Source organism: Vigna angularis, chromosome 7 (assembly GCF_016808095.1).
Source record: "Vigna angularis cultivar LongXiaoDou No.4 chromosome 7, ASM1680809v1, whole genome shotgun sequence".
NCBI classification, from domain to species: Eukaryota; Viridiplantae; Streptophyta; class Magnoliopsida; order Fabales; family Fabaceae; genus Vigna; species Vigna angularis.
The window spans coordinates 35,282,247-35,294,207 of record NC_068976.1 but is presented as its reverse complement, the minus strand read 5'-3'; the positions used below and the strand labels follow the sequence as shown (position 1 = coordinate 35,294,207).

The 11,961-nt window shown below is 43.8% G+C and overlaps 1 protein-coding gene across 1 annotated transcript; it reads left to right on the top strand.

The window, feature by feature from the left end:
• Positions 1–262: 262 nt before the first annotated feature.
• On the top strand, positions 263–7,425 carry LOC128197905 (uncharacterized). Its single transcript, XM_052880755.1, has 2 exons — positions 263–3,792; positions 3,981–7,425. Exons 1-2 carry the CDS (start codon positions 263–265, stop codon positions 7,423–7,425), a joined length of 6,975 nt encoding a protein of 2,324 aa, XP_052736715.1.
• Positions 7,426–11,961: the final 4,536 nt, after the last annotated feature.

Here is an 11,961-nt window from a genome sequence, read left to right as displayed (position 1 = left end):
TTTAGGCAATGTATTGAACTGAATTTTTCTTTAAATGAAAGGTGCAGAATGTTCGTTTGGTACCAACTTGTGTTAATTTCCATCATTGATGTTATCGTGATCCTGTGATTTCCACCCTTCAATAGCATGCATCATATTTTTTTCTTTAGCATATCTCATTCTCATCTAATTTAATTCGATTAAAATAATAAAGCAGTACGAGTGAAGGACAACGGCTAAATTTCCACGACATCCCTATAGAACCCGGGCTAATTCAAGAATTATGGAAGATTGGGAGGAAGCCCACGAAGTTATCAAAGCCGATATCAGTCAGCTGAAGGACCAGATGGGTCAGATCCTTACTGCTCTAGAATCTCTTAAGACTGCGGGAGAGTCCTCGTCAGCACGAATCGAAGGGAATATCCCCCCTTATCCCCCAAAGTTTAACGCTTTGAGCCCGTCGATTTCGTTCCCGATGTATGGCCTACCCCCAGGATACACTCCCCCTATGGGAGATTACTCGGAAGCAGAAGATGCGTCTTTCTCTTTCCCCCAAATCATCAGTGGACCGCCCATCGGTACTCAGGGCCCTGTCCTAGTTTCGGCACCCATGACAGGTGTAACTACGAATGAGTCGACCGCAGTGGAAGGAACGCGGGTAACTGTAGTGCCACACGTAATGGTCAAGGAGGATCCTTCAGCCGGGGGCGCGCCACATACCACAATAGTTAGGGGATTCGATGGCTTCGTCGGAACTAAAAATAAGTTGGAACTTCTGGAAGAAAGACTTAGAGCTATAGAAGGAGTGGAAAGCTTTGGGTTCGGAGACGTTGCAAGACTGAGCTTGGTTCCCGGGGTGATGATACCGCACAAATTTAAAACGCCGGAGTTCGAGAAATACAAAGGTAACACATGCCCGAAAAGCCATCTGACCATGTACTGTAGAAAGATGGCTGCGTACGCTTACGATGATAAGCTACTCATCCATTTTTTTCAAGACAGTTTGGCCGGGGTAGCGTTGAACTGGTACACCCATCTTGAGCCGTCTCGAATCCGTTGCTGGGCAGACCTGGCAGACGCCTTTATAAAGCAGTATATATACAACACGCACATCGCACCGGATCGACTGCAGCTGCAAAGTATGTCAAAGAAGGGCAACGAAACTTTCAAGGAATATGCCCAACGGTGGAGAGAGTTAGCTGCACAAGTTGAGCCACCTTTGTATGACAGGGAGGTGGTGGCAATGTTTGTGAACACTCTCCAGCCGCCGTTTTACGAGAACATGGTCGCGAATGTATCTGCTAATTTCGCTGATATCATTATAATAGGCGAACGGATAGAAATTGGGGTTAAGAGCGGGAAAATTGCATACAGTTCGCCCGCCACTGCGAATTACAAAAAACCCAATTTCAATGCGGGAAAGAAGAAGGAAGGGGATGTGCATGCGGCATCGGCAATGCCTGCGTGGGGAGGTCAAGCTCCCACTCATAGCTTCCGACCATATGCGGGGGAACCCCCTTATGCAGCCAATGCGGCGTTTGCTCATCAAGCCAGGCCTCAACAACAACAAGGGTATTATCAACCGCCATTGCCCTCAACTGATACTTGGAGGGCTGGGGCAATTGCAGGTCCAAATCAGAATGCGGGCCAAAACGCTTACCCGAGAAGGAACCAATTTGTTAATTTCACCCCCATCCCTACAACTTATACAAAATTGTTACCCCATCTCATCAAAAGGGGTTTGGTTGCCATTTGCCCGATGAAGCCCGTGCAACCTCCGTACCCTAGGGGTTATGATGCAGAAGCCAAATGTAGTTACCATGGGGGAGGTGTTGGTCACTCAACTGAGAGGTGTCTGGCTTTTAAACACAAAGTACAGACTCTAATCGACTCGGGGTGGTTAAAGTTTGAAGAAGATAAACCTAGCGTCGAGACTAATCCGCTTGCTGGGCATGGGAGTGCCTCGACGAATGCCGTCGAGAATGAAAAACATGAGCTGATAAGATACGCGGGTGAAATCCAAAGTTCTAGGAAACTTATCTTTAAGGCGTTGATAAAAGTGGGCCTTTTAAAAGGCGATTGTGGCGAGGATGTAACATGTGCGCTTCATCCAGACGATGGACACTCTATTGAGGAATGTGGTGAATTTGAAGATATTTTACAGGACTTGCTGGATAGAAGTTTAATGCAAGTACGCTGCAAGGATAAGGAGGGTGAAGTGTTCACACAAATCGGCGGGGAATCCGACGTGACTTTGCCTGAGCCATTGGTGATCCATTTCACTAGAACCACCCCTGTGCCAGTGACTGAAAAAAGGCCGTCTGTCATCATTCGGGCGCCGTCTCCCTTTCCTTACAAAAGTGAGAAGGCTGTCCCTTGGACGTATGAAGCACATGTGTTAGACGAGGGAAAAGGCGCAGATTCGGCCGTTGAGAACATAACAGGCATAGGTGGGATGACGAGAAGTGGTCGAATCTTCGCGTCACCAACGGTGACAAAAGAGGGGACCAATAATAATGAAAGAACAATGACCGCGAAAGCTAGGGAGGTCTTAAAAGGAAAGGGCGCGCAGGTAGAGGAGACCCCTAACGAGGGAGAAAAGAAAGAAATATCCGAAGAAGAGGCCTGCGAATTTTTAAAATTCATTCAACAGAGTGAGTATAAAGTAGTGGAGCAGTTGAATCGCATGCCTGCTCGGATTTCCTTGTTAGAATTGCTTATGCATTCTACCTCTCACAGAAAGTTGTTGATGAAAGTACTCAGTGAGGCTCATGTCGAGCATGGTATTTCGTTGAACAAGTTTGAGGGCATCGTTGGCAACATCATCGCTAATAACTACCTCACTTTTACTGATGAGGAGATACCCACTGAAGGGAGAGGTCATAACAAGGCTCTTCATGTCTCAGTGAAATGTTTAGATCACGTTATAGCGCGTGTCTTGGTGGACAATGGTTCCTCTCTCAATGTCATGCCAAAATCGACATTGGAGAAGCTACCATGTGATGGAATACATATGAAGCCAAGCTCTATGATTGTGAGGGCATTTGATGGCAGTAAAAGGGCAGTGATGGGGGAAATTGAATTGCCTGTTCAAGTCGGTCCTTGTGTCTTTCAAGTGACCTTTCAAGTTATGGATATCCTCCCGGCTTATAGTTGTTTGTTGGGTCGCCCGTGGATCCATTTCGCAGGAGTCGTGCCTTCCACACTACACCAAAAGCTGAAATACGTTATGGGAGATAAGCTGGTGATAATATCAGGAGAGGAGGACCTCCTTGTGAGCGGACCATCGTCCACGCGATATGTTGAGGTGGCCGAGGAAGCTCTTGAAACAGCCTTCCAGTCATTGGAGATCGTAGGAAATGCCTATGTGGAACCATTCCTAGTGAGCCCACATTTGACACGTGCTTCTATCATGATGATCAAGGTCTTGCTGAAAGAGGGGTATATACCTGGTAGAGGTTTAGGCAAGCATGGGCAGGGTCGAACTTTCCCCCTAAAGGTCGTTGAGAATAGAAACCGATACGGCCTAGGGTACAAGCCCAACAAAGAGGACAAACGCAGGCTGATAGAAGAAAGGAGAGAGCGCGGTCTGGCTCGTGTAGAAAGGCGTGAACCTCAGGTGGAAAAGATTGGTATTCGTGACATCAAGGAGAGCTTTCGTAGTGCTGGATGGATCAACGCGGGCCATATAGCCGCCGTTGAGGATGAAGATAGCTCTGAATGCTCAAGTTTCGTGCAGGCTTGCTCCCCAGCTGCACCACTCAACAATTGGGAAACTCTGAGTCTACCCGTGATGCTTAATCTGAATAAAGTGTAATAGTTTTAATTAATCCTATAGCTTCACCCGAGGCTTTAGGATTCAGGACTTACGGGTTGATGTTTAGTTTTTTATGCCCAGCGTGATAATCAAATTGTGTTTGTTTGTGTTTTATCATCATTTTGCATTCGTCATTGGTTTTCCCTTTTATTTATTCTCTTTTTCATAAATTTAAATAATGCAGATATGACAATGAAATTTTCGAAAATAACAATGTCGATATTCCTGATTTTGAGCACCCTGTCGATAATACGGAAGATGATTACGAAGATGATCCGGAACCCTCTCCAGAGCTCTTGAGATTAGTGGAACAAGAGTCTAAAGAGATAAAACCCCATCAGGAGGATGTTGAAGAGCTCAACTTGGGAGAGGAAGGAGAGATAAAGGAAGTAAAAATCGGTACTGGCATGAAAAAGGAAGTGAGGGAAGGGCTGCGAGCCCTACTAAGGGAGTTTAAGGATGTGTTCGCTTGGTCTTACAATGACATGCCAGGGTTGGATACCGATATTGTGCAACATAAGCTCCCACTTAAGCAGGAATGCCTCCCGGTCAAGCAAAGACTAAGAAGAATGAAACCAGAAATGTCATTGAAAATTAAGGAAGAGGTACAGAAGCAATTCGACGCAGGATTTCTGGCTGTGGCGAAATACCCACAATGGGTGGCGAATATTGTACCAGTGCCTAAGAAAGATGGGAAAGTTCGAATGTGCGTCGACTATCGTGATTTGAATCGTGCAAGTCCGAAGGATAATTTCCCGTTACCACACATCGACACTTTAGTTGACAATACAGCCAAGTACTCGCTGTTTTCATTCATGGATGGTTTCTCGGGGTATAATCAGATTAAGATGGCGCCTGAGGACATGGAAAAGACGACCTTCATCACTTTGTGGGGGACCTTTTGTTATAAGGTGATGTCTTTCGGGCTCAAGAACGCCGGGGCAACATATCAAAGGGCGATGGTGGCACTTTTCCATGATATGATGCACAAGGAGATCGAAGTTTATGTGGATGACATGATCGCAAAGTCTGAATCGGAAGAAGAACACGTCCTCAACTTGAGAAAGTTATTCGAGAGATTGAGAAAGTACAAACTGAGGTTAAACCCGGCCAAATGTACGTTTGGAGTAAAGTCTGGAAAATTGTTGGGCTTTATCGTCAGCCAAAGAGGGATAGAAGTTGATCCTGACAAAGTAAGAGCAATAACGGAAATGCCGGCACCCAGGACAGAAAAGGAGGTTCGAGGGTTTTTGGGTAGATTGAATTACATTGCTAGATTCATCTCCCAATTAACTGCTACTTGTGAACCATTGTTCAAGTTGTTACGGAAGAATCAAGCTGTGGTGTGGAATGAGGATTGTCATGCCGCTTTTGAGAGAGTCAAACAATACTTACGGAACCCTCCCGTACTACGCCCACCAGAGCCAGGAAAACCACTCATTTTGTACTTAACTGTATTGGAAAGGTCAATGGGTTGCGTATTGGGTCAACATGATGAAGTTGGAAAAAGAGAGCATGCAATATATTACTTGAGCAAGAAATTCACAGAATGTGAACAAAGATATTCATCGTTAGAGCGAACTTGTTGTGCATTGGCATGGGCTGCTCATCGCCTAAGGCAATACATGTTGAGTCACTCTACATGGTTGATATCCAAGATGGATCCTATCAAGTTTATTTTTGAAAAGCCTGCTCTCACTGGAAGGATAGCTCGGTGGCAGATGCTATTGTCAGAGTACGACATCGTATATGTTACTCAGAAATCCATCAAGGGTAGTGCTCTAGCAGAATATCTGGCTCATCAACCCATTAGTGATTATCAACCAATGCAACCTGAATTTCCCGATGAAGACATCATGGCTCTACTAGAAGAGAACAAAGAAGATCGAGACGAAAAAGCATGGACAGTATTATTCGACGGAGCCTCGAATGTGATGGGACATGGAATAGGGGCAGTGCTTGTTTCTCCACGGAAGCAGTATATACCAATGACAGCAAGGTTGTGCTTTAATTGTACGAATAACATTGCAGAATATGAGGCTTGTGCTATGGGTATTCGGGCGGCAATCGAATCTAAGGCAAGAGTTCTAGATGTATACGGAGATTCAGCTTTGGTCATCCACCAGTTGAAGGGAGAATGGGAGACTAGGGATACAAAATTAATTCCCTACCAGGTTTACATCAGGGGATTAATGAAGTATTTCGATTCCATCACGCTTAACCATATACCTCGAGAAGAAAATCAATTGGCAGACGCCTTGGCTACCTTGTCGTCAATGTTTGAAGTTGACCAAGATGCAAACTTACCAATGATTAAAATGAAAAGTCATGCAGAGCCAGCATATTGTCATTTCATCGAAGAGGAATTAGATGGTAAGCCTTGGTATTTTGATATCAAGCATTATCTTAAGACACGAGAATACCCTGAGAAGGTGTCTGAAAACGATAAGAGGTCGCTAAGGAGATTGGCTGGCAATTTTATCTTGAGTGGGGATATTTTATACAAGAGAAATCACGACATGGTCCTCCTCAGATGCGTGGATGCAAAGGAGGCTGAGCTGATATTGAGAGAAGTGCACGAGGGTACTTTTGGCACCCACATGAACGGGCACTCGATGGCCAGGAAGATATTGAGAGCTGGTTATTTTTGGCTGACCATGGAAAGCGATTGTTGCACACATGTGAGAAAGTGTGAGAAATGTCAGAAGTATGCAGATAATATCAATGTGCCACCCACTACTCTGAACGTGTTGTCTGCACCATGGCCATTTTCGATGTGGGGGATAGATGTCATCGGAGCTATAGAGCCGAAGGCGTCGAATGGACATCGTTTCATACTAGTCGCGATCGATTACTTCACCAAATGGGTGGAGGCTGCTTCTTATGCAAACGTGACTAGAAAGGTGGTGACTAGATTCATAAAAAAGGAGTTGATCTGTAGATACGGGCTCCCTAACAGAATTATCACTGATAATGCCACTAACCTGAACAACCAGATGATGACAGAGTTATGTGAGGAATTCAAGATTCATCATCACAATTCTTCTCCTTACCGTCCAAAGATGAATGGGGCGGTAGAGGCTGCCAATAAGAATATTAAGAAAATTGTACAAAAGATGGTGGTCACCTATAAAGATTGGCACGAAATGCTTCCTTTCGCTCTACATGGATATCGCACATCGGTACGAACATCAACTGGGGCAACACCTTTCTCGCTTGTGTATGGGATGGAAGCAGTACTTCCGTTTGAGGTGGAAATTCCATCCTTACGAGTGTTAATGGAAACCCAACTAGAGGAAGCTGAGTGGGTTCAAGCTCGATTTGATCAGCTCAATTTCATCGAAGAAAAAAGGTTAACGGCAGTGTGTCATGGACAATTGTACCAAAGGAGAATAAAAAACGCATTTGACAAGAGGGTGCATCCAAGAGAATTCCACGAAGGCGAGCTGGTGTTGAAGAAGATCTCGCCTGTACAAAAGGATCATAGAGGCAAGTGGACCCCGAATTATGAAGGGCCATTCGTAGTGAAGAAAGCATTCTCTGGCGGGGCACTAATTCTCACGAGGATGGATGGAGAGGAGTTACCATTACCGGTTAATTCGGATGCGGTTAAAAAGTTTTACGCATGATGATTCCGTGACGGGGGAGTGCTGTTAAGGGATATTGACATGATCTTTACGGTTCATTGTACTCTGTGTTATTTCATTCAATAAATACTGCACGGTTTCATTCATATTTTTGTTCGCACGCTTATTGAAATATTGCATGTCGCGCTGAGCTTTTAGGTAAATAAGGGAAAATAAAGGCAATGATAATTAAGCACACATGAGTAAAGGCATCGCGGGTATTTTCGGTTGGCACAAGCTCGTTCATGAGGGATGTCGTGGAAAACTAAAAAAAAAGAGAGAATAAAAATGCAGATGTTGAATTCGTTGTCAATTAAGGTGTCTAGGACATAGTACGTTCAAAAAAAAAAAAAAAAAAAAAAAAAAAAAACAAAAAAAACTTGAAATGGCAAAGACGTGGGGTCTTCTCCTGATTCAGGGTTTCCGGGGCGACTTGTATTCATTTCTCGTTAAAGCATCCGCTTTCACATCGCATTGAGCCCATAACATTTTTCATTTCCCTTCAAAATAAAGGATTGTCGTGAATATAACACTGGGGGCAGGTTGGCCTGGCCAAAACTTTCCTCACTTGCGCTAGTGGGGTGATCCTCAAATCCCTTGAGACAAACAAAAGAACTTTCAAAAAGGACTCATGCTGAGGTCACCCAATCGTAGAATTAACCTTTTGAAAATAAAGCAATCAGAGTTCAAAATGATGTGTGGCCATCTTTTCTTTATCTAAAAAAAAAAAATAATATATATATCCATTGCCACCCTGTTTGAGCCAAAAATAAACTTTTTTTCAAAATTATCCCCAAGCAAGGGTTGTCATCACGTAGGAGTCAACCCATGATGCAAATGAAGAGCACTCAATGATCGAACAAGGAAATTTCATCAAGAAGAGTGAACAAAGAAAAAGCAAAAAGAACAAAAAAAATCCCAAAGTAAAAAAAAATGAAAAAAATGGAGTTCAAGAAAAAAAAAAAACAAAACAAAGTGCTCAAAAGGTCAAATAGTTGACACAGTGCTAGATGACAACCCTTGTTTCAAAAAATGCAACCGACAAACATTCATTTGGGCCTTTATACCCCTTCCTTTCAATACCTTCTAGCCCTAGCCACATTACAAGCCTAATAAAGTCCACACGGATTGAATAATGTTTGCTCAAATTTTCATAAAGCTTAATTTTGCGATAATGTGTGATGACTTGCAATTTTGTCCAAAAATTGAAAATGAAAAAAGTAATGTCTCAGGAAGAAGGGATCTCTTTGCCAGCTGGCTAGCAGCATACGAAAGAAAATCGAACCAATTGGGGCAATCCTTCCTACCCAAACCTTTTCGCCTACACGGCAAAGTTGGGGCAGTCTTGGGGGCCTTACACATTTCCACGCTAACCATACCTCCCTAGGTAAGGAGAACACAAATGTTAGCTCCACATACAATCATTCAGCTATCTACTTCTCGTCCATATTTTTCCTCACCTTCCCGGGTTCAAGCCCAATTGGATTGCAGGAAGCGATAAAGAGAATTTGAACTCATGGTCACACCTTCCTCTTTCTCATTAGAGGGCTCACAGTCTCTTGCCATTTTCGCTATGGTTACGTTTTGAACGTACATCAAGTTTGATGACGATGTTTGACAACGAGTTCCAAACATGGGCAGTCTAATTAAGAGGGGGGTGCTAAAAAAAAAAGAAGAAAAGAAAAAGAGAGGAACAGGAAAAGAAGGATGCGTGTGTTCATGCATTCATGCACCCTCATGACATTACATCATGCATTTCGTAATAAGCAAGGTATTTTTCGAAAATCCTTAACGCACAAGAGAATTTCTCAAAAGGATAGTACAACGATTTCAGTCCAAAATTTTCAAAATGACCCTCTGCTTGGCAATGGTCAGTCCAAATTTTAATTTTTCAAATGACCCTCTGCGTGGCAATGGTCAAGTCCAGATTTTAGTGACCCTCTGCATGGCAATGGTCAGTCCAATTTTTCAAAATGACCCTCTGCATGGCAATGGTCAATCCAAATTTTTCAAACAACCCTCTGCATGGCAATGGTCGGTCCACATTTCAAATTTTTCAAAATGACCCTCTGCATGGCAATGGTCAATCCAAATCTTTCAAAATGACCCTCTGCTGGGCAATGGTCAGTCCAAATTTTCAAAATGACCCTCTGCTTGGCAATGGTCAGTCCAAATTTTAATTTTTCAAATGACCCTCTGCGTGGCAATGGTCAAGTCCAGATTTTAATGACCCTCTGCATGGCAATGGTCAGTCCAATCTTTAAAAATGACCCTCTGCATGGCAATGGTCAATCCAAAATTTCCAAATGACCCTCTGCATGGCAATGGTCACTCCAATTTTTTTACTTTTTCGAACGACCCTCTGCATGGCAATGGTCGATCCACAATTTCAAATTTTCAAAATGACCCTCTGCTTGGCAATGGTCAGTTCAAATTTTTACTTTTTCAAACGACCCTTTGCATGGCAATGGTCGATCCACATTTCAAACTTTCCAAATGACCCTCTGCTTGGCAATGGTCAGTCCAAATTTTTACTTTTTCAAACGACCCTTTGCATGGCAATGGTCGATCCACATTTCAAACTTTCCAAATGACCCTCTGCTTGGCAATGGTCAGTCCAAATTTTTACTTTTTCAAACGACCCTCTGCATGGCAATGGTCGATCCACATTTCAAACTTTCCAAATGACCCTCTGCTTGGCAATGGTCAGTCCAAATTTTTACTTTTTCAAACGACCCTCTTCATGGCAATGGTCGGTCCAAATTTCAAATGACCCTCTGCGTGGCAATGGTCATTTATTTTATTTCCTGCTTGTTTTTCTTCTTTATCTTGAAACCCGAACGAAATTAGTGTTTTTATCTTTACTTATCTTTTACTTTGATAATATGAAAACTTTGTTTGTCATATGATCTAGTAAAATCTAAGTAAAGAGGGGCAGCTGTCAACACTCAATTTCGTCCGGGTTGATTAATAAAATTTATTTTCAATAATAATAATAAAATAAAAATAATAATAATAATAAAAATAAAAATAAAAATAATAATAACAGCGTTCGTCCTCCAGAAAGAGCGTTCGGTCATACTGTTTTTTGAGGACGTTCGTCCTCGGTCTGGAGCGCTCGTCTTATCACTGTTGCGACGCTCGTCCAAATGGTAGCGCGTTCGTTCATATAATCTGAGCGTTCGTTAGTTTTTTGTTTTGAGCGAGCGTTCGGCATTTCGAGTGTCGCGACGCTCGTCCAAATAGTAGAGCGTTCGTTCATAATTTGAGCGTTCGTTCGTTTTTGTTTTGAGCGAGCGTTCGGAAGTATTTGGACGCTCGTCCAAATAGTAAAGCGTGTTTTGAGCGTTCGGTATTTTGTCTTAACGAGCGTTCGGCATGGGTGGCGTCCCCATCCTCTGCCGCTCGTTCTCACTCGTAAGGAGCGTCTTAATCGTTCGTCCTGATGGTTCCAACTTTCAAACATTCGTCCTCTGGCGTTCGGTTTCGTCGTTCGATCTATGCGATCGCTCGTCCTATCACTGTTGTAACGCTCGTCCAAATAGTAAACGTCCGTCCTCGGTTTGGGGCGCTCGTCCTATCACTGTTGTACCGTTCGTCCAAATAGTAAACGTTCGTCCTCGGTTTGGAGCGCTCGTCCAAATAGTAAAGCATTCTTTAAGCGTTCGGTCATAGTGAGGACGTTCGTCCTCGGTTTGGAGCGCTCGTCCTATCACTGTTGTACCGCTCGTCCAAATAGTAAAGCATTCTTTAAGCGTTCGGTCATACTGAGGACGTTCGTCCTCGGTTTGGAGCGCTCGTCCTATCTTTGTTGTACCGCTCGTCCAACTTTCAAACGTTCGTCCAATTAGTTTTGAAGGTCGTTCGGTTTTCACCAATGAGAACGGGCGCTCATTTTCCCTATTTGCCGAACGTCCGAATGGTGGTTTAACTTGCGAGCGTTCGGTATCCTCAGTCTTTCCTTGTGAACGTTCGGTCTCATTTTGGGAACTGAGTTTTGAGCGTTCGGTCTGTATGGTTTTCTCTGTGAGCGTTCGGTTTGAACGTTCGGTTTCGAGTTTGGGCGTTCGGTTATTTCGTTTATCCTTCAAGAGCGTTAGTCTGGAGGCGCTCGTTAGCGGATCTCATTTTGACGAGCGCCCAAGAGTAGTGCTGACGAGCATCCAAGAGTAGTGCTGACGAGCGTCCAAAAGTAGTGCGGCTTACAGTATGGGTTTCTCTGACGCTTTCACTTTCTGGGTTGTCTGCCACGGGTGGCCATCTGGAGCTGCAAAGTGTTCTTTTACGCCATTCAAGAGAATGGAACATTCTTGGGAAGACATTCGAGGGAACATTCTGGGGGAACACGAGGAAACCCATTATCTTGGGCTTTTCTTCTTTGGAAGGAGAACCTGGGACCACTACCACCAGAACCATTTGGGGACTCCACGGATTGAAGGGGGAAAGACATCAAAGAAAACGAACATCCTTATTCACTCACCAGGCAGAACAGGGACTCCAACCTTTTTTTTTCCTCCCTCGCAAGCCGCCATCTCAAAC

Bases quoted from the DNA above. Each gene is read 5' to 3' on its own strand.
- LOC128197905 (XM_052880755.1), top strand. From the start codon at position 263: ATGGAAGATTGGGAGGAAGCCCACGAAGTTATCAAAGCCGATATCAGT. The intron at 3,793-3,980 runs GTAATAGTTTTA...TAAATAATGCAG, and splicing joins ATGCTTAATCTGAATAAAGT to ATATGACAATGAAATTTTCG.